The sequence below is a fragment of the Petromyzon marinus genome, chromosome 40 (genome assembly GCF_048934315.1).
Source record: "Petromyzon marinus isolate PM22_M1 ecotype Great Lakes invasive population chromosome 40, UKy_Petmar_22M1.pri1.0, whole genome shotgun sequence".
NCBI classification, from domain to species: domain Eukaryota; kingdom Metazoa; phylum Chordata; class Hyperoartia; order Petromyzontiformes; family Petromyzontidae; genus Petromyzon; species Petromyzon marinus.
The window spans coordinates 12,881,961-12,909,923 of record NC_133706.1 but is presented as its reverse complement, the minus strand read 5'-3'; the positions used below and the strand labels follow the sequence as shown (position 1 = coordinate 12,909,923).

Below are 27,963 nucleotides of genomic sequence, written 5' to 3'. Positions count from 1 at the left end.
TTTCAGCAGCGCTGGTTCCAACACGGGCACAAGCTCTGGACCGGTTTCGACATTCAGCGTCTCATCGACAGAGTCAGAGGCCTGCTACCCTTTAGGACGAGTGGGGGGGGGGGTCCAATGGAGGGGGTGGGGGGGACGGGGGTTGAGGGTCCTGTGGGGGGGGGGGTGGGGAGAGAGGGGAAGGGGGGCTCCTCTAGGGGGAGGGGTGATTGGGGGTCCTGTGTGGGGGGGAGAGGGGAGGGGTGGTTGTGGTACGGGGGATGGGGAAGCCGATCCGCGCGATTGAATTTGCGAGCGCGGTGACGTCACGGCGGCGGAGCGCGCGGGGTCTCAGTGCCCGGGATGAGCGAGGGAGGCGCGCATCGCTCTCCCCGCACTCTCCCCGCACTCTCCCCACACTCTCCCCGCACTCTCCCCACGCTCTCGCAAGCACTGCCGCCGCCTCCGCGCTCTCCCCTCATCGCTCTCCATCATGGATGTATACCAACAACAACAACAAGAATAATAACAACAACAACAATCACAGACAGGACTGGTACGGCGCAGCAGCAGCAAGAAGAGGAGGAGGCGGAGGGATGAACCCCGAGATTCTCATCGATGCCATGGGCGACATCCACCACGAGCAGACGCAGCCCGGAGCACTGATGAGCGCCGCGCACAGCCCTCACCACCGCCACCCGCAGCAGCCGCCCTACGAGCTGCCCGCCCCGGGCCGCGCCTCCATGGTGCCCGGCATGGTGGCCTCGATGCTGGACGGGAGCGAATACCGCGGGGAGCATGGACTGCACCCGGCCATCTCCATGGGCTGCGAGTCCCCGCCCGGCATCAGCTTGAGCATGAGCGGCGGCGGCGGCGGCGGGGGGGGCGGCGGCGGCGGCGGCGCCGCTGGCGGCGGTGGCGGCGGCACCTACGCCACTCTGACCCCGCTGCAGCCTCTCCCACCCATCTCGACAGTGTCGGACAAATTCCACCACCACCATCACCACCACCACCAGCACCACCACCAGCAGCAGCAACAGCAGCAGCAGCGGCTGGCGCACAACCTCAGCGGATCGTTCACGCTCATGCGCGACGATCGGACTCCTCTGCCGGCCACCGTCAACAGCATCTACGGGCACTACCACAAGGAGATGGCGGCCATGGGATCGGCTCTTCCTCCGCCGCCGCCGCTCGCCTGCTCGGGCATCGGCAACGGCCTCACGGCCATGCACGCGGCCCAGCAGCCGCTGTCGGCCTACGGCCACCCGCCGGGCGCAGCGCTGTGCGGAGGGGACAAGATGCTCGCGACGCACGGAGGCTTCGATGGACACGCGGCCATGCTGAGCCGCGCGGATCAGTCGCTGGGACGCGGCCTCGCATCTCCCACCGCGGGGATGATGTCCCTGAACGGGATGCAAACTCATCCTCACCACCCACACCCCCACCACCACCACCCGCACCATCCTCACCACCACCCTCACCACCACCACCATCACCACCACCACCACGGGGCCATGCTGGCCGCCAGAGGCGGGCTGGGGGACCGCGGCATCATGGGCGGTGGAGGCCACATGGGAGGTGGAGGCGGCGGTGGAGGTGGTGGAGGTGGTGGTGGAAGCCATCATGGTGGACAGGCGGAGGAGATCAACACGAGGGAGGTGGCGCAACGGATCAGCACGGAGCTGAAGCGGTACAGCATCCCGCAGGCTGTGTTCGCGCAACGGGTGCTGTGCCGCTCGCAGGGCACGCTGTCCGACCTTCTGCGCAACCCCAAGCCGTGGAGCAAACTGAAGTCGGGCCGCGAGACGTTCCGGCGCATGTGGAAGTGGCTCCAGGAGCCCGAGTTCCAGAGGATGTCAGCGCTCAGACTGGCGGGTGAGGAGGGACGCAAGTGCGTGCGTGTGTGTGACCAGCAAACCTGTGTGTGAGCAGACCTGTGTGTGTGTGTGAGCAGACCTGTGTGTGTGTGAGCAGACTTGTGTGTGTGTGTGAGCAGACCTGTGTGTGTGTGTGAGCAGACTTGTGTGTGTGTGTGAGCAGACCTGTGTGTGAGCAGACCTGTGTGTGAGCAGACCTGTGTGTGTGTGTGAGCAGACCTGTGTGTGTGTGTGAGCAGACCTGTGTGTGTGTGAGCAGACTTGTGTGTGTGTGTGTGAGCAGACCTGTGTGTGAGCAGACCTGTGTGTGAGCAGACCTGTGTGTGTGTGAGCAGACCTGTGTGTGTGTGAGCAGACCTGTGTGTGAGCAGACCTGTGTGTGAGCAGACCTGTGTGTGTGTGTGAGCAGACCTGTGTGTGTGTGAGCAGACCTGTGTGTGTGTGAGCAGACTTGTGTGTGTGTGTGTGAGCAGACCTGTGTGTGAGCAGACTTGTGTGTGTGTGAGCAGCAAACCTGTGTGTGTGAGCAGCAAACCTGTGTGTGAGCAGACCTGTGTGTGTGTGTGAGCAGCAAATCTGTGTGTGTGTGAGCAGACCTGTGTGTGTGTGTGAGCAGCAAACCTGTGTGAGCAGACCTGTGTGTGTGTGTGAGCAGAAAACCTGTGTGTGTGTGTGAGCAGACCTGTGGGTGTGTGAGCAAACCTGTGTGTGTGTGAGCAGGCGTGTGTGTGTGTGAGCAGACCTGTGTGTGTGTGTGAGCAGACCTGTGTGTGTGTGAGTAGACGTGTGTGTGTGAGCAGACCTGTGTGTGTTTGTGAGCAGACCTGTGTGTGTGTGAGCAGACGCGTGTGTGTGTATGAGCAGGCTTGTGTGTGTGTGAGCAGACGTGTCTGTATGTGTGAGCAGACCTGTGTGTGAGTGTAGACCTGTGTGTGTGTGAGCAGACCTGTGTGTGTGTATGAGCAGACCTGTGCGTATGAGCAGACCTGTGTGTATGAGCAGACCTGTGTGTGTGAGCAGACCTGTGTGTGTGTGAGCAGACCTGTGTGTGTGTGAGCAGACCTGTGTGTATGTGAGCAGACCTGTGTGTGTGTGAGCAGACCTGTGTGTGTGTGAGCAGACTTGTGTGTGAGCAGACCTGTGTGTGTGTGAGCATACCTGTGTGTGTGAGCATACCTGTGTGTGTGAGCATACCTGTGTGTGTGAGCAGACCTGTGTGTGTGAGCAGACCTGTGTGTGTGTGAGAGCAGACCTGTGTGTGTGTGACTAGACCTGTGTGTGTGTGTGCAGACCTGTGTGTGTGTGTGCGGCGTGAAAGAGCAGATATTTTTGTGCGTGAGATGAAGTGTGTGTATGTCTGTGTGTCTGTGATGAGCGGTCGTGTAGCGGTTAGCGTGCTGCGCTACGAACGCGGCGAGTGACGATTATCTGAATCGTTCCTGGGCCTCCCCTAGGTCGACTCAGCCTCAAATGAGTACCTGGTGCAGTGTGTAAACATTGCAACGAGGGAGACAAAGGCGGCCGGACCTGTTGCTGGCCACCCACCCCATCGTGTGTCGTGTGGGCCTTCATAGGTACTCGCTAACAGCACTTGCCCCGACAGTCTGTTAAGGCTATATCTGGGGGATCTGTGTTTGATCTTTGTGTGTCTGTGTGAGCAGATCTGTGCATGTATGTGTGTGTGCGATCAAGTGTGTGTGAGCAAGTCTTTGTGTGTGCAAGTGAGTGTGTTTATATATACGTGCTAACTGCACTTGTCCCAAAAGTATGTTAAGATTATACGGGAATCTTTTTCTTTGTGTGTAGATGTGTGTGTTCGTGTCTCTGTACACGTTTGCGTGAGCGAGTGTATGTGGCCTTTAAAGGTGCTCGTTAATAGCACTTGCCACAAAAGTCCGTTAAGGCTATACCGGGGATTTTTGTCTTTCCGCGCGTTTGTATGCATATGTGAGCATTTGTTTGCGTGTGTGTGTTCATGCCTATGGGGAGCGGTAGTGTAGCGGTTACAGCGCTGTGCTACGAATTTGGCTTCCTAAGTTTGATTCCCGCTCACGGCCAACACCAGTGACTATTATCTGAAGCGGTCCTGGGCCTCCTTCAGGTCGACTCAGCTTTAAATGAGTACCTGGTGTGATGTGTAAACGTCGTCACTGGGGAGACAAAGGCGGCTGGGCGTGGTGCCTCGTGTGCTGCGCCGACTTTCACAAGTGCTCATCGCTAACAGCACTTGCCTCAAAAAGTATGTTAAGGAAACAAGGAATCTTTGTCTTTGCCTTAACACGAATACTCATGCGTCGTAGAGGTGTGTGTCGAGCATGGGCCCATACCCGCCAGAGAGGGTCCGTGTCAATAATCCAAACCTCTGGGCACTTCGCCTGACTCTGCCGCTCATGAGACACGGGGAGTTGGACGCCGGGGAGCAGACTTTGCCGCTGTGTTGAACCAATGCGGCTGCATTAATAGCACTCTCAGAAGGAGAGCCGCGTAGCTGATGGGATGAGTGGTGGACAACGATCGTGTTCTGTATGTGGAGGGACGGGCCTACCTCGAGAGGAGCTCGCTAATAGCACCCCCACCACGAAGGCGGGCGGGTGGGTGGGCAACACCACGCCCGACCGCCTTTGTCTCCCCAGTGATGGTAATCATGAAGCTCAGTCGACGTCAAGGGAGGCGCGGAAATGGTTCTGATGGTCGCCGCCACGTCGCAACTACTGTGGTCGCAAATGAATGAGTGAAGGAATGGAAGTTTTTGCGATTTATTGAATGGTGAATGAAATGTCCGCGATTGGTTGCGTAAAATGAATGAAAGTGCCGCTTTAATGAGTGAATGAATGAAAATGCCGCGAATGAATGAGTGAATAAAAATAGTGCTGCGATTTAATGAGTGAGTGAATGAAGGTTACATGATTGAATGAGTGAATGAGGGAAAGGGCTGTGATTGAATGAGTGTGAATGAAAATTCGGCGAATGAATCAATAATTAAATTTTGATTTAAAGCTTTCGTGACTGCAGGGATTCATATCTTGTTTAATATTTTTATTATTTTGTTTCCCTTCTACGTGACTTTACCGAAAGAACCAAGAATATGAATTAATAATTAACTCATTGGACATCGGCATTTTCAAAGTCCCGTACCGCGATTAAAGCAGTGTGCGGAGAAAAAACTCTGCAATGTAATGAGTGCACAAATGAAGGAAAGTGTCGAGATTGAATGAGTGCGTGCATGAATAAAATTGCCGTTATTTGATTGATAATTGAATGAAAGCATCCGCGGTTGAATGAGTGAATGCATTTAATTGCCGTGATTTCATGAGCGACAGTTCCGCGATTTACCGAGTGAATGAACGAAAGTACCGTGATTTGAATGAGTAAAAGAATGAAGAGTTACGTGATTGATAGGAGCGAGAGTGTGAGAGGAGTCTCGCGGGCTGACTCGCAACGGCGCGAATGCCGTTCCCGTCACCGCGAATCGCGGTCTAGGCTGTAGCGCTAGGGCTGTAGCGTTAGGGCTGGCGTTATAACGTGAGTGCGTTCGTACACTAGGGCTGTAGCGTTAGGGCTGGCATTATAACGTGAGTGCATTAGTACACTAGGGCTGTAGCGTTAGGGCTGGTGCTATAACGTGAGCGCGTTAGTACGCTAGGGCTGTAGCGTTAGGGCTGGTATTATAACGTGAGTGCGTTAGTACACTAGGGATGTAGCGTTAGGGCTGGCATTATAACGTGAGTGCGTTAGTACACTAGGGCTGTAGCGTTAGGGCTGGCGTTATAACGTGAGTGCGTAAGTACACTAGGGCTGTAGCGTTAGGGCTGGTGTTATAACGTGAGTGCGTTAGTACGCTAGGGCTGTAGCGTTAGGGCTGGTGTTATAACGTGAGTGCGTTAGTACGCTAGGGCTGTAGCGTTAGGGCTGGTGCTATAACGTCAGTGCGTTAGTACACTAGGGCTGTAGCGTTAGGGCTGGTGTTATAACGTGAGTGCGATAGTACACTAGGGCTGTAGCGTTAGGGCTGGTGTTATAACGTGAGTACGTTAGTACACTAGGGCTGTAGCGTTAGGGCTGGTGTTATAACGTGAGTACGTTAGTACGCTAGGGCTGTAGCGTTAGGGCTGGCGTTATAACGTGAGTGCGTTAGTACGATAGGGCTGTAGCATTAGGGCTGACGTTATAACGTGAGTGCGTTAGTACGCTAGGGCTGTAGCGTTAGGGCTGGTGTTATAACGTGAGTGCGTTAGTACACTAGGGCTGTAGCGTTAGGGCTGGTGTTATAACGTGAGTGCGTTAGCACACTAGGGCTGTAGCGTTAAGGCTGGTGTTACAACGTGAGTGCGTTAGTACGCTAGGGCTGTAGCGTTAGGGCTGACGTTATAACGTGAGTGCGTTAGTACGCTAGGGCTGTAGCGTTAGGGCTGCTGTTATAACGTGAGTGCGTTAGTACACTAGGGCTGTAGCGTTAAGGCTGGTGTTATAACGTGAGTGCGTTAGCACACTAGGGCTGTAGCGTTAAGGCTGGTGTTATAACGTGAGTGCGTTAGTACGCTAGGGCTGTAGCGTTAGGGCTGGTGTTATAACGTGAGCGCGTTAGTACGCTAGGGCTGTAGCGTTAAGGCTGGTGTTTTAACGTGAGTGCGTTAGCACACTAGGGCTGTAGCGTTAGGGCTGGTGTTATAACGTGAGTGCGTAGTACGCTGGGGCTGTAGCGTTAGGGCTGGTGTTATAACGTGAGCGCGTTAGTACGCTAGGGCTGTAGCGTTAGGGCTGGTGTTATAACGTGAGTGCGTTAGTACGCTAGGGCTGTAGCGTTAGGGCTGCTGTTATAACGTGAGTGCGTTAGTACACTAGGGCTGTAGCGTTAGGGCTGGTGTTATAACGTGAGTGCGTTAGTACACTAGGGCTGTAGCGTTAGGGCTGGTGTTATAACGTGAGTGCGTTAGTACGTTAGGGTTGTAGCGTTAGGGCTGGTGTGAGCGTAATTGTGTCATAAGTATGCTTAGGTCTGGCGGGAGTGCGTTAGTGCGCTCGGACTGTCGCGTTCGGGCTGGCATTATAACACGAGCGCTATCGTTGGGGGCTGTGGGGGCTGGGGCGGGTGACTGTAGCACGTGACCCGGGTTTGGGTTGCAGTGCCCAGGCGATTGTTGGGCTGGAGTCGGGCCCCGCGGCTGCCGCGGCACGAGGCCGAGCGAGAGCTCCCGAGACAGCATCGCATTCTCAGCGCTCGCGTTCGCGCTAACCCTGCGGGCTCGAGTGTGCGTGTGACGACGGTGCGGGCTGCTTGCAGGGCTGCGCCTGTGTCCCTACAACCCCCACCGGCTCCTCCTCCTCCTCGTCTCTCAGGGTCACCCCGAGCTGCATCGATCGGTAAACGCGCCATGGCGCGGCCATTGTGTTCGGGCGCCGAGCACCCGCGTGTCGTACACAAAGACAAAGGTCCCCCCTATAGCCCCCAACAAACTGTCGGGGCAAGTGCTGTTAGCGAGCACCTATAAAGGCCGCCACGGCGCACGAAGAAGTAGCTGTGCCCGGCGTCATGACCGACCGCCTTTGTCTCCCCGGGCGCTGACGTTTATTTCGCACCGTGGACTAATGTAAGGCTGAGCCGACCTAGTGGAGGCACAGGACCCGTTCAAACATTCGTCACTGATGTTGGCCGTGACCGGGAATCGAACTCGGATAGCCCGGGCTCGCAGCGCAATGCGCGAACCACTGCGCGACCGCTCCCCATGCTGTACTCACGAAGACAAAGACACAAAGACAAAGATCCCCCGTATAGCCTTAACAAACTGTAAGACAAAGACACGTGCACACTCGCACACACACGCATGCGCGCACACACACTCGCACACTCGCACACAGACGCGCACGCGCACACACTCGCACACACACGCGCGCGCACACACACGCATGCACACTCGCACACACATGCACACACACACGCACACACACACGCGCACACACACACGCATACTCGCACACACATGCACACACGCACACACACGCACACACGCGCGGGAAGTGCTGGCGCAGTGGTCGGTGCACTGCATCGTGAACCCAGCTGTCCAAGTTCGATTCCTGACCACGGCTATCATTCGTGGCGAGGGGCATCCGAAACCGACAACTCGACGCCGAATCGGTTCGGGTGCGAGCGGCATCCGAAGCGATTCTTGAGACATTGGTCAAACATCCCCCACGAGCGAGACGCTGCGTGCGGAGGCGTTCCGGCAGCAGTGGATTGACAACGGCCTTCGATTAAGATTGAACAAATAAATAAACGCCACTGCAGATTGGGCCTGAGCTGGAGAAATCAACAGCAGAATGCGGAATATTCCTGAATGCGGGCCGGGATCAAAGCGCCCTGGCGAACTCCCGCGGAGAGTTGCGTTATCAATCCGTGCTGAGCGGCGGACTCCGGCCAGAGAAAGCGAACACGAAAACTGAGACCTGTGGCGATGCGAGGCCCACGCCTGCAATGACTGCGACAGCGACAGAGGGAGATGAACGCGCGCCAATCGCGCTTAGGGCGGGACACGTCGATGGTCGAGCGTGGTGACGGAATGGCAGCCACAGAGATAGAGGAGCGAACGCTCCCGATGGGACGTCACCAAGCGGGTGGTAATAGAGCGTTGAGATCAGCAACTGCAGCACCGCCATCGTCAGCAGCAGCACTATCATCATTATCAGCATCAACACCACCATCATCTGCACCACCACCATCAGCAGCAGCACCGCTACCATCATCATAATCAGCACCAAAGACAAAGATCCCCCGTATAGCCTTAACAGACTGTTGGGGAAAGTGCTGATAGCGAGCACCTATGAAGGTCGGAACAGCACACGAGGGGGTGGCCAGCACCACTTCCGGCCACCTTTGTCTCCCCAGTGGCGATGTTTACACAACCATGACCGGTTCAGATAATGGTCACCGGTGTTGGCCGTGATCAGGAATCGAACCCGGATCGCCGGGTTCGTAGCGCAGCGTAGCGCTAACCGTTACGCTACCGCTCTCTACTATAATAATCAGCACCATCAGCAGCACCACCACCGCCATCATTAAAGTCACCACTATCAGCAGCAGCAGCTCACGGGATGAGGGAGCGTTGGTGTGGGCGCGAGTGTTGTTGTAAACGGCCGGATGCGTCGAGACTGGCGGTGGCTCTTGTGCGAGTGACCGCAACCTCGCTGATGCTGTCTGCACAGTCCTGCCCAGTGAAGTCACTGGCGTTGCGACCGGCGTCTGTGTGGCCGTGTGGCGGGATTTTTGTTTCCTTCTGCGACATTCCGCTCGCGCGTCGCCTTTCTCGCGTCGATGACCGCGCCGCAGAGGCCCGGTCCACCGGCGAGACGGAACGAAAACGGAATTGGCCATCCATGTGGAGAGTTGGCAGCGGATTGGCGAGGCCGTCATCCAGAAGTGGATTGACCATTGGTTTCATGATGATCGAATATATTGATTACAATTACGCGGCGTTTACGAATTAATCAGCGCCAGCATCATCAGCAGTAGAAATCATCAGCAGAACCATCAACGTCGCCATTCATCACGATCACCAGCATCATCAGCGTAATCATCAGTAACAGCATCACCATCATCAGCTGCTCATCATCAGCTGCTCACGGGAGGGAGCGTTGTAGTGAGAGCGTTGCTGTGGCTGTGAGTTCCCGTGCTCGCGGCTCGTGGTGGACACGACCCACGTGGGGTAGAGTCGCTTCAAACAGATAGCCTGTGCCTGCACGCGTGTGTACGTGTGTGTACGCGTGCATGTGTGCGTGTGCGTGTGTGTACGTCGTGTGTGTACGTCGTGTGTGTACGCGTGCATGTATGCGTGTACGTGTGTGTACGCGTGCATGTGTACGTGTGTGTACGCCGTGTGTGTGCGCGTGCATGTGTGCTTGTGTGTACATGTCTTTGTGTGCGTCTGCATGCGGGCCCCTCCTCTATAAGAAGGGGGACCGTGCACAGACTGTAACAACGACAGGGGCATCTCCCTCCGCATTATGCCAGGAAAGGTCCTGGCAAGGATTAATCAACATCGCCTTGCCAGGCACGCTGAGGAGAGGCTTGCGGAGCCTCAGTGCAATTTCAGGCCAAGGCCGGCCTGCACAGGCGCCATATTCCCTGTCCGTCTGCTACAGCAGAGGTGTAGGGAATTCCAACAAGACCTACATCTCTGCTCTATTGACCTGGTCAATGCCTATGATGCCATCAAAAGGCCAAGGCTCTGAGTTGTTCTTCGTGCTTTCAGAGTCCCTGACTCTCTGCTCACAATCAATAAGGTGAGTCATGATGGTGGGCAGGCCAGAGTAAAGCTGCTTGGCCCGGGAGTCGGAGCCATTCCCTGTTCACCTTGGGGTGCGACAGGGATGTCCTCTGGCTCCTACATTATTTAACATCTGTTTCGACCACGTCGCCCGGGAGTCGGTGTGCCATTCCCTGTTCACCTTGGGGTGCGACAGGGATGTCCTCTGGCTCCTACAGTATTTAACATCTGTTTCGACCACGTAGTTCTGGAATTTTACAAGGCTGTTCCGGTAGAATTTCCATTCGGTACAGATACAATGGGAAGATGGTCGATGGCCTGGTGCGGTCGATGGATGGCTCCCTATTGGTCAAGCATATTATGTATGCTGATGATCTGATGATTGCTACTCACGCAGAGGAGTTAAAGGCGCTGCTGTTGAACCTGGAACGTGCTACGAAGAGGTGGGGCCTTACCATCAGCCCCACCAAAACTAAGCACCTGCCTGGGTATTTTGTGTCACCAAACACTTCACCTCCTCAGCCCCCAATCGGTGATGGGGCAGTTGTGGAGAGAGTGGAGAAGTTTCCATAACTGGGTAGTATGCTTATGACCAGCTCTGATTTGACAGCAGAGACCTCACTCAGAATAAATATTTTTATCGGCTGCACAACGCTGTACGGAAGCGACCTGGTCTGTCGCTCCACACAAAGCTTCAGGTCTTTTCGGCCACAGTCAAGCCCCCCCTTCTCTATGCTTGCGAAACGTGGACCCCCCTAATGAAAGATCGGCACTGGCTATAAACTTTCAGACTGGCCGGCCTACGATCCACTCTGGGTTTCACATGGCTGGATTGTGTGAGGAGTTCACAAATCCTTGAAAGATCTGGGCATAGTCCTATTGGTGAGCTCCGGCAGGCAAGACTGCGTTGGCTGGGTCATGTAGCCCGCATGCCCAGTCACCGCATACCCAATTAGCTTTTGTTTGGCTGGATAGTGGGGATTAAACGGGCACGGCACGAGCTAGAGAAGAGATGGAGTTAAGTGGTAAATGAGGATATGGAGTTGAGTCGACTTGCCGACGACTGGTACCAGCGGTGTCAAGATCGGCCTCTGTGGAGGAGGCTCGTGAAGGACGCTGCTACTGGGCAGTTGGAGGCAGTCGCCCTCCAACAACAACGGAGGGCAGAGGAGCGACGCTCACAACAACGAGCGCAGCGCCGGGTGGCTAAATCACAGCAAGTTGGTACAGTTGGGGGTACAGATGGTGCATCTGTCAGTCATCTCAGTCAGTGAACCCATGACACCTGGGTCTGTTCCGTGAACTCCTGCCAGCGAGCCCTCGACATTTCACATGTCCTTAAAGTGCACATAGCCTGGCACAAGCGCCCTGGTGACGCCACTGCCACGTAACGGCGATTGGCGTTTGTTGTTGTGTCTCTGTATAGGTGTGTGTGGAGGAGCGGTGGTGTAGTGGTTACGCGCTGCACAACGAACCCGGCCACCCGGTTCGAATCCTGCTCATGGCCACCAACACCAGTGACAATTGTCTGAGCCGGTTATGGGCCTCCCCTAGATCGACTCAGCCTCAAATGAGTCAATATTGCCACTGGGGAGACAGGTGTGGTGCTGGCCACCCAACTTTTTCGTGTGCCGCTAACAACACTTGCCCCAAAAGTACGTGAAGGCTATACGGGGGAATCTGTGCCTTTGTGAGTGGCGAATATTTGAACCGATCCTGGGCCTCCTCTAGGTCGGCTCAGCCTTTAAATGACTGCCTCGTGCTGTGTGCAATCATCAGTACTGGGGAGACAAAGGTGACCGGGTGTGGTGTTGGCCACACCGTCCGCTCGTGTGCCGTTTGGGCCCTCAAACGTGCTCGATAACAGCACTTACCCCAACAGTCTGTTCAAGGCTATACGCGGGGGCGTCGTTTTCAATCATCAGGCGCGTGCAGCATGCTTTGCTACTTCCTTCGTATTTGAGCGGAGCGAGAGAGGAGCGGCGATCTTGCAAAGGCGAGGACTGGAGATCGTGAGGCCGTGAACACGGAGAGTTCCGTGATGTCACCTCTCTTTCAACCAGCTCAAGCCTCCCGTAAATCACGTGGCTTCTATGTGGCCACCCGCAACTAGGAATGAGTCAATATTGCCACTGGGGAGACAGGTGTGGTGCTGGCCACCCAACTTTTTCGTGTGCCGCTAACAACACTTGCCCCAAAAGTACGTGAAGGCTATACGGGGGAATCTGTGCCTTTGTGAGTGGCGAATATTTGAACCGATCCTGGGCCTCCTCTAGGTCGGCTCAGCCTTTAAATGACTGCCTCGTGCTGTGTGCAATCATCAGTACTGGGGAGACAAAGGTGACCGGGTGTGGTGTTGGCCACACCGTCCGCTCGTGTGCCGTTTGGGCCCTCAAACGTGCTCGATAACAGCACTTACCCCAACAGTCTGTTCAAGGCTATACGCGGGGGCGTCGTTTTCAATCATCAGGCGCGTGCAGCATGCTTTGCTACTTCCTTCGTATTTGAGCGGAGCGAGAGAGGAGCGGCGATCTTGCAAAGGCGAGGACTGGAGATCGTGAGGCCGTGAACACGGAGAGTTCCGTGATGTCACCTCTCTTTCAACCAGCTCAAGCCTCCCGTAAATCACGTGGCTTCTATGTGGCCACCCGCAACTAGGAATTTTTCCCCACGCCCCGCCCGCTGTGAAAACAGACGCCGCTCGTCCATGCAGCAGCGGCGTCGAGGCCCTCGTGTAGCCGCCACTTCTTCCTCCCTCTCATCATCTCTCCTGTCCCTGTGCTCCCGTTTCTCCAGTTCCTTACCCATCCCTTGTCCTCTGATTGCACAATCTCCCTCCCACGCGCCTTCTCTCTTACCAAGCATCACGTCCTCGACTCCACTGCCCCTGGTTTATAGCCACTGGGGTACAACGTCGCTCGAGTTGCTGATCTTCTCCGTTGTAGCGCGGCGCAGCGAGCTGGGACCCGTAACCAACAAAGAGAGGGGTCCCTGCCTATCAATGTCTGGCCGTTCAACAGCATTGGTTTTAAGGAAAGCCTCTTGTTGCTGCTGATGATGAGATGCTGAATATGACAAATAATAATAAGTTTCACCCTTTATGGCAATAAAACGGGTGCTGTTAAGATGTTCAAACACTAAATAGAAACCTTTTCCAAGGAATCAAGTTTGCATTAACCACACACGGTACTTGTGGTGAACATGCAAACAACACACATGCTCTGGTGATTAATACATGGACATTGTCCTGGAAACTGATTGGCCTACACCAGAGACAGCCTTCTGTAGGGTCTAGTCTCACCAGTGTCAGACCAGAGAACTTCAAAAGGCGAACAGGTTTGTCTTTGATGGTTGAACATCTTACCACCTCGTGTTTTATTGCCAGAAAGGGTAAACCCTATTCTTATTTTACATACTTTGATACTGCCAAAAAAAGGTCCCCTTTTGAGACACTGAATGTCGAAACCGGTCCAGAGGTTTCTTGTTTAGAACCACTGCTACTCAACAAATGCACATCCCAGAATCAATGCCGTGTGGCTGATGGAGAGAAAAAAAAAACATCTTTGGGCGACGTGCGTGTGACAGGAGGCGTCCTATTTGCTTGTGCATCTCATAAACACTCAAGCATTCGTGGTTGACTGATGCAATCGAGAGCGAGAATGTTCTAGAAGGGTTGGAGACATGAAACTTGGCAAAGGCACAGCCACAACAACCACCACCAGTGGGGCGACTGCAGTGAGCTGATATCGTTATCATTATCTGGATATAATATCATTATCTGGATATAACATCATTATGTTGCCTTGGTTGTTATTATTGTCATCATCATCGCCATAATCACATCACGGTTTGTCGCTGTTGCGATTGTTATGAGGTCCATGGCCGATTGAACCCGGCAGAAACTAGAGAGAGTTCGATTCGCGCTCATGGCGACCACCGCGACCAGTAATGGTTATTTGAACCGGTCCTGGGTGTCTCCTATGTCAACTCAGCCTTAAAACGAGTACATGGTGCGGTGTATAGTAAACATCAGCTCTGGAGAGACAAAGGCGGCCAGGCTGATTACCATCACCATGGCGATGCTTGTCATTGTGATGAATAGCACCGTTGATGATAATTATCCCGTATTTTGATGATTAAAATATTCTAGCAATATTGATTATTATAATAAATATAATATTACCGGATAGTAATTATATTATTAAGGATGATAGTAATCGTATTGCGATATAATGGCAATGGTTGGTTATGATGGTGATAAATTATCGATATCAATTACAGTAGACACGAGTATCTTGAAATACATCGTAGTAATATTTTTATCAACAATGATGGTTTTCTAATGATCTTGACAGCAGCGGGTTAATCAACACGGAGGTCGTAATAACAGTGACACCGCGAGTTCATCAACACAGCAGTCGTAATAACAGTGACACCGCGAGTTCATCAACGCGGCAGTCGTAATAACAGTGACACCGCGAGTTCATCAACACGACAGTCGTAATAACAGTGACACCGCGAGTTCATCAACACGGCAGTCGTAATAACAGTGACACCGCGAGTTCATCAACACGACAGTCGTAATAACAGTGACACCGCGAGTTCATCAACACGGCAGTCGTAATAACGGTGACACCGCGAGTTCATCAACACGGCAGTCGTAATAACAGTGACACCACCAGTGCATCAACACGGCAGTCGTAATAACAGTGACACCACCAGTGCATCAACACGGCAGTCGTAATAACAGTGACACCGCGAGTTCATCAACACGACAGTCGTAATAACAGTGACACCGCGAGTTCATCAACACGGCAGTCGTAACAACAGTGACACCGCGAGTTCATCAACACGGCAGTCGTAACAACAGTGACACCACGAGTTTATCAACACGGCAGTCGTAATAACAGTGACACCGCGAGTTCATCAACACGGCAGTCGTAATAACAGTGACACCGCGAGTTCATCAACACGACAGTCGTAATAACAGTGACACCGCGAGTTCATCAACACGGCAGTCGTAATAACAGTGACACCGCGAGTTCATCAACACGACAGTCGTAATAACAGTGACACCACCAGTGCATCAACACAGCAGTCGTAATAACAGTGACACCGCGAGTTCATCAACACGGCAGTCGTAATAACAGTGACACCACGAGTGCATCAACACGGCAGTCGTAATAACAGTGACACCACCAGTGCATCAACACGACAGTCGTAATAACAGTGACACCGCGAGTTCATCAACACGGCAGTCGTAATAACAGTGACACCGCGAGTTCATCAACACGACAGTCGTAATAACAGTGACACCGAGAGTTCATCAACACGGCAGTCGTAATAACAGTGACACCGCGAGTTCATCAACACAGCAGTCGTAATAACAGTGACACCGCGAGTTCATCAACACGGCAGTCGTAATAACAGTGACACCGCGAGTTCATCAACACGGCAGTCGTAATAACAGTGACACCGCAAGTTCATCAACACGGCAGTCGTAACAACAGTGACACCGCGAGTTCATCAACACGGCAGTCGTAATAACAGTGACACCGCGAGTTCATCAACACGGCAGTCGTAATAACAGTGACACCGCGAGTTCATCAACACGACAGTCGTAATAACAGTGACACCACCAGTGCATCAACACGGCAGTCGTAATAACAGTGACACCACCAGTGCATCAACACGGCAGTCGTAATAACAGTGACACCGCGAGTTCATCAACACGACAGTCGTCATAACAGTGACACCGCGAGTTCATCAACACGGCAGTCGTAACAACAGTGACACCGCGAGTTCATCAACACGACAGTCGTCATAACAGTGACACCGCGAGTTCATCAACACGGCAGTCGTAATAACAGTGACACGCTATAGCAAATATAATAACGACTTTTGTAATGATGTTGATAGATTGATGATGAAGTTGATCCATCGAGTATGATGAACGATAGACAACGATGAGCAGCAAGAGTCGTCGCGGGCAACGCGGAGTCGTTGATGGAAGTCGCGGCACTCCGCTGTGAATGGGAACGCCCTGGCATCGTTCACGGCAGTGCGAGTCACTGGCGTGTTCATTAATTAATTAATCATCACGGTGTCTGCGGGAATCTCCCGTGGGAAAGTCGCAAGTGCCTCACACGTACACAAAGACAAAAAAGACCCGTATAGCCTTAGCATATGTTTGGGGCAAGTGCTGTTAGCAAGTACAAACGAAGGCCATCCCTAGTGGCGATGTTCACGCACCGCACTGTGCACATTGGAGGCTGAGTTAACCTAGGGGAGGCCCGGCACCGGTGCAGATAATCGTCGCTGGTGTTGGCCGTGAGCGGAAATCAAATTCGTGTCGCCGGGTTCGTAGCACAGCGCACTAACCGCCACGCTACCACTCCCCACAAATGCACAAAGGCACACAGGCATACATACACACGTACACACACATAGACATGCATACACACACAAAGACATACATACAGAGACAAAGACATGCATACACACGTACACACACAAAGACATACATACACACGTACACACACAGAGACATTCATACACACGTACACACACAAAGACATACATACACACGTAGACACACAAAAACATACATACACACGTACACACACAAAGACATATATACACACGTACACACACAAAGACATATACACACGTACAAAGACATACATACACACGTACACACACAAAGACATACATACACACGTACCCACAAAGACATACATACACACGTACACACACAAAGACATACATACACACGTCCACACACAAAAACATATACACACGTACACACACAAAGACATATACACACGTACACACACAAAGACATACATACACACGTCCACACACAAAGACATATACACACGTACACACACAAAGACATATACACACGTACACACACAAAGACATACATACACACGTACACACACAAAGACATACATACACACGTACACACACAAAGACATACATACACACGTACACACAAAGACATATACACACGTACACACACAAAGACATACATACACACGTACACACACAAAGACATACATACATACACACGTACACACACATAGACATACATACACATGTACACACACAAAGACATACATACACATGTACACACACAAAGACATATACACACGTACACACACAAAGACATATACACATGTACACACACAAAGACATACATACACATGTACACACACATAGACATACATACACATGTACACACACATAGACATACATACACATGTACACACACAAAGACATACATACACATGTACACACACATAGACATATACACACGTACACACACAAAGACATACATACACATGTACACACACAAAGACATACATACACATGTACACACACAAAGACATACATACACACGTCCACACACAAAGACATATACACACGTACACACACAAAGACATATACACATGTACACACACATAGACATGTACACACGTACACACACAAAGACATATACACACGTACACACACAAAGACATATACACACGTACACACACAAAGACATATACACACGTACACACACAAAGACATACATACACATGTACACACACAAAGACATACATACACACACCCTTTGGTTCTATTCGGTAAAGCCACGTAGGTAAAAAACAAAAAAAATCACGACGTTTCGGCCACAACACAAGTAGCCTTCATCAGGTGAAGGGACCAGACTGTCCAGCGCTGTCCTCTAGACAGTCTGGTCCCTTCACCTGATGAAGGCCACTTGTGTTGTGACCGAAACGTCGTGATTTTTGTTGGTTTTTTTACCTACGTGACTTTACCGAATAGAACCAAAGAATATGGATCCTTGCAGTCACGAAAGCTTTAAATCTAGAATACATACACACGTACACACAGAGACATACATACACACGTAGACACACAAAAACATACATGCACACATACAAAGACATACATACACACGTAGACACAAAGACATACATGCACACATACACACGTACACACACAGAGACATACATACCCACGTACACACACACAAAGACATAAAAAGATAAAGATCCCCCGTATAGCCTTAACAGACTGTAGGGGCAAGTGCTGTTAGCGAGCACCTATAAAGGCCGCCACGGTACACGCGGGGGTGGGTGGCCAGCACCACGCCCGGCCGCCTTTGTCTCCCTAGTGGCGATGTTTACACACCACACGAGGTACTCATTTGAGGCTGAGTCGACCTAGGGGAGGCCCGGGACCGGTTCAGATAATCGTCACTGGTGTTGGCCGTGAGCGGGAATCGAACCCGGGTCGCCAGGTTCATAGCGCAGCGCGCTAACCGCTACACTATCGCTCCCCACATACATACACACATACACATACAAAGACATACATACACACGTACACACACAAAGACATACATACACACGTACACACACAAAGACATACATACATACACACGTACACACACAGATACATACATACGTACACACACAGAGACATACGTACACACAAAGACATACATACACACGTAGACACACAAATACATACATGCACACATACACACGTACACACACAAAGACATGCATACACACGTACACACACAAAAACATACATACACACGTACACACACAAAGATATACATACACACATACACACAGATACATACATACACACGTACACACAGAGACATACATACACACGTACACACACAGAGACATACATACAGACGTATGTATGTGTTAGCGAGCACCTATCAAGGCCGGCACGGCACGCGAGGGGGTGGGTGGCCAACACCACGCCCCTCACCAGGTACTCATTTGAGGCTGAGTCGACCTATAAATACATACACACGTACCCACACAGAGACATACATTCACACGTACACGCACATATACATACATTCCCACGTACACACACACAGACAAAAGACAAAGATTCCCCGTGTAGCGTGGACAGACTGTAAGGGCAAGTGCTGTTCGCGAGCAGCACCTATAAAGGCCGCCACGGTACACGCGGGGGTGGGTGGCCAGCACCACGCCGGGCCGCCTTTGTCTCCCTAGTGGCGATGTTTACACATCGCACTCGGTACCCATTTGAGGCTGAGTCTACTAGGGGAGGCCCAGGATCGGTTCATATGATCGTCGCTGGTGTTGGTCGTAAGCGGGGATCGAATTGGGGCCGTGGGGTTCGTAGCGCAGCGTAGCGCTCACCGCTGCTCGACCGCCCCCCCCCCCCCCCCCCCACGTAGACACACACAGGTACACACGCACACACACAGGTACACACGCACACACACACACACAGGTACACACGCACACACACACACAGGTACACACGCACACACACAGGTACACACGCACACACACACACAGGTACACACACACACAGGTACACACGCACACACACAGGTACACACGCACACAACAAAGATCCCCCATATAGCCTTAACAGACTGTAGGGGCAAGTGCTGTTAGCGAGCACCTATGAAGGCCGGAACGGTACACGAGGGGGTGGGTGGCCAGCACCACGCCCGACCGCCTTTGTCTCCCTAGTGGCAATGTTTACACACCGCACCAGGTACTCATTTGAGGCTGAGTCGGCCTAGGGGAGGCCCGGGACCGGTTCAGATAATCGTCACTGGTGTTGGCCGTGAGCGGGAATCGAACCCGGGTCGCCAGGTTCATAGCGCAGCGCACACGCACACACACACAGATACACACGCACACACACAGGTACACACGCACACACACACAGATACACACGCACACATAGGTACACACGCACAGGTAGACACACACAGGTACACACACAGGTACTCACACGTACACACGTACACACGCACAGATACACACACACAGGTACACACACACAGGTACACACACACACACGTACACATGCACAGGTACACACACAGGTGCACACGTAGACACACACGTTCACACACGTACACACGCACAGGTACACACACAGGTAAATACGCACACGTAGACACACACAGGTACACACACACAGGTACTCACACGTATGCACGCATCCAAAATAAAGACGTACACAAGGACATGCATTAATATACTATACAAAGACACTGTGACGTACAAACATATACTGCACACACATACAAATACACATATATACACGTACATACACAAATACTGAACAAACAAGTATACATATACACACATAGATATGCACAAATATGCACGTACATACACAACTATTGAACACACATATATACATATGCACATATAGATATGCACATATATACATATACACATATATATGTATATATGCATATACACACGTAGGTATACACACATATATACATATTGACACATATATACACATAGGCAAATAAATATATACATATACACACATAGCTATACACACATATATACACATAGGCAAATAGATATATACATATACACACATAGCTATACATACATATATACACATAGGCAAATAGATATATACATATACACACATAGCTATACACACATATATACACATAGGCAAATAGATATATACATATACACACATAGCTATACACACATATATACACATAGGCAAATAGATATATACATGTACACACATAGCTATACACACATATGTACACATAGGCAAATAGATATATACATATACAACAACCGCCATTCGCCACTGACGTCAACACGGCGCTTGTGCCAGGCTATGTGCACGTTACGGCCATAGATAAACACATACGTACATACATACACACAATCACTCGCACATACAAAGACAAAGGTTCCCCGTAAAGCAGTGGTTCTTAACCAGGGATGCATGCATCCCCAGGGGGTGTGAGATGCCCTTTCTGGGGGAAGGGGGGGGGGTAGCGAGATATGGCCAGATTTTTTTTCGAAAGGGAAATCATCGAAACACAAATGAAGCACGGAGCACACGTCAGTACAGCTGCTTTGTGTCGTCAACAACCCACGTGTTTATGAACATTCTAATAAAAAAATAAACTCAAAATATTCACAAATAAACACGCGAATTGTTACAAATAAACACGTGAATAATCACAAACAATACGCGAATAATCACAACTTAACAATCGAACAATTACAAATAAACACTCGAATAATCGAAATGTAACAATCGAAGAATCACAAATAAACACGCAAATTGTCACAATTAAACACGCGAATAATCACAACTAATTACACAAATAATTACAAATTAACAATCGACTAATCACAAATAAACACTCGGATATTCACAAATAAACACGCGAATAACAACAAATAAACACGCGGATTGTCACAAATAAGCACAAATATAATCACAAATAAACACGCGAATTGTCACAAACATGCAAATAATCACAAAAAAAACCACGCGGATTTTCACAAATGAACATGGAAAGAATCACAAATAAACACACAAATTGTCACAAATAAACATGCGAATAGTCACAAATATACACGCGAATTGACACCAATAAACACTCGAATTGTCACAAATAAACACGCGAAATGTCACAAATAAACACGCGAAATGTCACTAAAAAACACACGAATAATCACAAATAAACACGCGAATTGTCCCGAATAAACACACGAATCGTCACAAATAAACACGCGAATTGTTACAAATAAACTCATGAATCGTCACAAATAAACACGGGAATTGTCACAAATTACCAATCAAATAATAAAAAATAAGCACGCGAATTGTCATAAATAAACACGCGAATTGTCCCGAATAAACACACGAATTGTTACAAATAAACTCATGAATCGTCACAAATAAACACGGGAATTGTCACAAATTAACAATCAAATAATCAAAAATAAGCACGCGAATTGTCATAAATAAACACGCAAATTGTTATAAATATACAGGCGAATTGTCACAAATAAACACGCGAATTGTCACAAATAAACACGCGAATTGTCACAAATAAACACGCGAATTGTCACCTAAACACGCGAATTGTTATAAATAAACACGCGAATTGTTATAAATAAACACGCGAATTGTTATAAATAAACACGCGAATTGTTATAAATAAACACGCGAATTGTATAAATAAACACGCGAATTGTTATAAATAAACACGCGAATTGTTGTAAATAAACACGCGAATTGTCACAAATAAACATGGGAATTGTCACAATCGAATAATCACAAATAAACACGCGAATTGTTATAAATAAACACGTGAATTGTTATAAATAAACACGCGAATTGTTATAAATAAACACGCGAATTGTCACAAATAAACACGCGAATTGTCACAAATAAACACGCGAATTGTCACAAATAAACACGCAAATAACCACAAGTAAACACGCGAATCGTCACAATAAACACGCGAATTGTCACAAATTAACAATCGAATAATCACAAATAAACACGCGAATTGTCACAAATAAACACGCGATTTGTCACGAATAAACAATCGAATAATCAAATAAACACGCGAATTGTCACAAATAAACACGCGAATTGTCACAAATAAACACGCGAATTGTCACAAATAAACACGCGAATTGTCACAAATAAACAATCGAATTGTCACAAATAAACACGCGAATTGTCACAAATAAACAATCGAATAATCAAATAAACACGCGAATTGTCACAAATAAACACGCGAATTGTCACAAATAAACACGCGAATTGTCACAAATAAACAATCGAATTGTCACAAATAAACACGCGAATTGTCACAAATAAGCAATCGAATAATCAAATAAACACGCGAATTGTCACAAATAAACACGCGAATTGTCACAAATAAACAATCGAATTGTCACAAATAAACACGCGAATTGTCACAAATAAATACGCGAATTGTCACAAATACGCACAAATGTACGCCTTTTGGCGTCACCTAGTCCAACACCAGTGGAAACTAGGCTCTATTGAAAAGCCGTCACGGGTGTGGACCAATCAATTTCAAGGACAGTGCATATCATTATCAGAGTTGTCCCTTTTTGTTTGCATTTTGACTGCTTGTGTTGTGGTTATTGCAAACATGATCCCTTGTAAACAGGTGTCAGTTGGTGCCAGATAAAAGGGTAAAAACCTATTACTACTACTAAGCACAAATATAATCACATAAACACGCGAATTGTCACAAACATGCGAATGATCACAAAAAACACGCGGATTTTCACAAATAAACACGGAAAGAATCACAAATAAGCACACAAATTGTCCCAAATAAACATGCGAATAGTCACAAATAAACACGCGAATCGACACCAATAAACACTCGAATTGTCCCAAATAAACACACAAATTGTCCCAAATAAACACACGAATAATCACTAATAAACACGCGAATAATCACAAATAAACACACGAATAATCACAAATAAACACGCGAATTGTCCCGAATAAACACGCGAATCGTCACAAATAAACACACGAATTTTCACAAATAAACACGCGAATAATCACAAATAAACACGCGAATAATCACAAATAAACACGCGAATTGTTCCGAATAAACACACGAATCGTCACAAATAAACACGCGAATTGTTACAAATAAACACGGGAATTGTCCCAAATAAACACGGGAATTGTTACAAATTAACAATCGAATAATCAAAAATAAGCACGCGAAATTGTGACGAATAAACACGCGAATTGTCACAAATAAACACGCGAATTGTCACAAATAAATATGCGAATTGTCACAAATAAACAATCGAATAATCAAATAAACACGCGAATTGTCACAAATAAACACGCGAATCGTCACAATAAACACGCGAATAATCCCAAATAAACACGCGAATTGTCCCGAATAAACACGCGAATTGTCACAAATAAATACGAGAATTGTCACAAACACGCAAATAACCATAAGTAAACACGCGAATCGTCACAATAAACACGCGAATTGTCACAAATTATCAATCGAATAATTACAAGTAAATACGCGAATTGTCCCAAATAAACATGCGAATAATCACAAATAAACACGCGAATTGTCACACCAGAAACACGCGAATTGACACAAATAAACACGCGAATTGTCACAAATAAACACGCGAATAATAACAAATAAACAAGCGAATTGTCACACAGAAACACGCGAATTGACACAAATAAACACGCGAATTGTCACAAATAAACACGCGAATAATCACAAATAAACACGCGAATTGTCACAAATAAACACGCGAATTGTCACAAATAAACACGCAAATTGTCACACATAAACACGGGAATTGTCACACATAAACACGCGAATTGTCCCAAATAAACATGCGAATAATCACAAATAAACACGCCAATTGTCACATAAACACGCGATTTGTCACACATAAACACGCGAATTGTCACGAATAAACACGCGAATTGCACAAATAAACATGCCGCCAATTAAATTTTGATTTAAAGCTTTCGTGACTGCAGTAATTCATATTCTTAGTTTTTTCGGTAAAGTCACGTTGAAGAGAAACAACAAAATAATAAAATATATATATAACAATTATTTTATAATGGTTATTTATAATGGTTTTATATATATTTTATTATTTTGTTGTTTCTCTTCAACGTGACTTTACCGAAAAAACTAAGAATACGCCGCCAATTGTCACAAATAAACACGCGAATTGTCACGAATAAACACGCAAATTGGCACAAGTAAACACGCCAATTGTCACAAATAAACACGCGAATTGTGAAAAATAAATACGAGAATTGTCACAAATAAACGCGAATACTCACAAATAAATACGCTAATTGTCACAAATAAACACGTGAATTGTTGCAAATAAACACGCAAATAATCACAAATAAATACGCGAATTGTCACAAATAAACGTGAATTTTCACACAAAAATACGCGAATAATCACAAATATAAGCACGCAAATTCTCACATAAACACGTGAATAATCACGAATAATTAAGTGAATTGTCACAAATAAACGTGAATTTTCACAAATAAACACGCGAATAATCACAAACAAACACGCGAATTGTCACAAATAAACACGTGAATTGCCACAAATAAACACGCGAATTGCCACAAATCCACGCACCAATAATCACAAACAAACGAAAAATAACAATTGAACGCACGAATCAACATCTAAACAATGACAAATGAATACGTAATTAAACACTTAAACACTTACAAATGAACGCGTGAGCACAGGCGGAATGAGTCACGAACAGTGACGCGCCAGCGAGCGCGCCGCGCCGGGGGCTCCCGTCCGGGCGTGAACGTCGTGGCGACGTCGTAGCGACGTTCACGTGGAAGCGTTGGCGATCGTGTTGTTGACGAAAACAACGACAAATTGTCGGAAACCCGCAGTGAGTGTAACGCGTCCTGGCAAGACTGCAATAATAAGTGTCATTTGTATGTAGCGAGCGCCTTCACTCAAAAGCGCTTGACATAGTTGAACGAAACTGTGACAATGGAATGATTAAATTAACAGGGCTGACGAATGAGTGACAGCGATAGAGGGATGCTTAGGGATCACAAAAGGGCAGGGGAGGGACGGGAAGGGGTGGAGGGGCGAGGAGAGGGAAGGGAATTGGAAATAGAGACGTGAAGGAGGTTAAGGAGCGGGACAGCTTCATCTACAGGGGAAGTCTTGAGTCTATGGGCAGTGTTAAGTTTATGGGCAGTGCTGAGTCTATGGGCAGTGTTAAGTTTATGGGCAGTGTTGAATCTATGGGCAGTGTCTATGGGCAGTGTTGGGTCTATGGGCAATGTTGAGTCTATGGGCAGTGTTAAGTTTATGGGCAGTGCTGAGTCTGCGGGCAGTATTAAGTCTATGGAGAGTGTTGAGTCTATGGGCAGTTTTGGGTTATGGGCAGTTTTGGGCTATGGACAGTGTTGCACGGTTGGTACGGTGCGAAAGAAGTCCAACATACATACGTACGTTGCGTCTATGGGGGGGGGGGGGGGGGGTGCTGCTCAATGTACCAGGGGGAGTTGATACTAGTGAGAAGGGTACAAGGAGGGAGAAGCGCCGGACACGGGATTGTGCACGGGGAGAAGGGGGGACAGAGAGAGACGGAGAGAGGATTGGGAACGAAGAGGAAGAGAGGAGGGGACATGGAAGGAGAGGCGAGATGAGGTGGGGGCAAGGCCATGGAGAGATTTAAAGACGAGCTTCAGGTACTTGAAAAGACAGCGGTGTAGTTAACGGGAAGCCAGGGAAGTTGACGGCGGAGAGTCGAAGTGTGAGAATTAAAGGTGAGATTGAAGATAAACTCGTGCATAGGCTGCTGGATGAATGATCAGGCTAGGCTCCTCGTTTTGCCAAATTTGAAAATGGCACAGCGAGCTGCTCAATGGGGATCACACGCAGCCACACGGTAGCGACCATCGCCCCCTGCTGACAGCAGGGACAGGAATCTCACCAGCTGGTGACGCTGCTACCCCCCGGGTCTTTTGAGCTCTTAACGTCTTGGGTGTCACAGAATGACCCTGGGACTCAAACTTGACCCCGTGACGAAGGGCCGCCTCCTCCACCAGCATCCACCGTTCCGCACCCCAATTCACGATCCCGCGAGCCGACAATCCTCGCCTTGCCCCACACGCACGGCTATTCCATCGCTCCATCTCTCTCCCATGGACGGACTCTCGGACGCGTTCCATTGGCCACGGTAGCACTGCGATCATATCGGTAAATGATGATGAATGATGAAGGATGATGATGAATGATGACACGAGCAGGAGTGGTGCTGTAGTCCCAGGAGTAATGCTGCCGCTGATGCTGACGATGTCGGCACTGCCAGCGATGTCATGGAGGGAGAATGGAGCGCTGATCGCAGTTGAGGGGCCCTGCTGAACCCGCGTGTGGCCGCTCCTTCCCGCCTCAGATCCGATTATGCGGGCCACTGTTGCCGGATAATCGCGTTAGACGCTGAAACGGAGATAAGATGAACAGAACAAATACCCCCGCCCCCCATATCCCACCCCCCATCCCAGCCCGTATTGCTTAATGTGCAAGGGAAGTTGATTCCAGTGAGGCGAGATGTTGACATTCTCGCCTGCTATGCAGGAAATCATGGGTTCGATCGCGACTCTGACGCCTGCTGTCTATTTAGAGATCGTGTCTCTCTCTCTCCCCGAAGCCGCGTGGATTTTTCTCCGGATCCTCTGGTGTTTTCCTTCACATTTCGAATCAACATCACGCGTTTACAATATGTGGCTGCTATACATGTCGACGGGATAAGCCGTTTCGTCGAGATATAATTTGTGATGGCCAAGTCACTTTAACAAAAATATCTAAATAGCTCAGTGGGCCTTACCTGGTAAAATAAAAATAGTAATAGAATACCCTCACAGACCCCAAACACAGCCCCCATGCGTTGTCTCCTTTCACCGTCTCTGGGCCCAGTCTCGTTCCCAGTCCTCTTCCCTCCTTGAACCCCTCTACTGGAATCAACATTGAGCAACACTGCCCGGAGACTCAACACTACCCATAGGACTCAACACTGCCCATAGACTCAACACTGCCCGTAGACTCAACACTACCCATAGACTCAACACTGCCCATAGACTCAACACTGCCCATAGACTCACCCAGCCCATAGACTCAACACTGGCCGCAGACTCAACACTGCCCATACACAACACTGCCCATAGACTCAACACTGCCCATAGACTAAACACTGCCCATGGACTCAACACTGTCCATAGACTCAACACTGCCCGTAAACTCAACACTGCCCGTAGACTCAACACTGCCCATAGACTCAACACTGCCCATAGACTCAACACTGCCCATAGACTCAACACTGCCCGTAAACTCAACACTGCCCGTAGACTCAACACTGCCCATAGACTCAACACTACCCGTAGACTCAACACTGCCCATGGACTCAGCACTGCCCATAGACTCAACA

The 27,963-nt window shown here is 49.2% G+C and overlaps 1 protein-coding gene across 1 annotated transcript in view; it reads left to right on the top strand.

Moving 5' to 3' along the window:
- Positions 1–296: 296 nt before the first annotated feature.
- The window catches only part of LOC116950712 (hepatocyte nuclear factor 6-like), a 43,395-nt gene continuing 15,728 nt past the window's right edge, over positions 297–27,963 (top strand). The window contains exon 1 of the mRNA XM_032968698.2: positions 297–1,854. Coding sequence (XP_032824589.2) covers positions 477–1,854 — 1,378 coding nt within the window. The 5' untranslated portion in view covers positions 297–476. The remainder of the gene's footprint in view (positions 1,855–27,963) is intronic.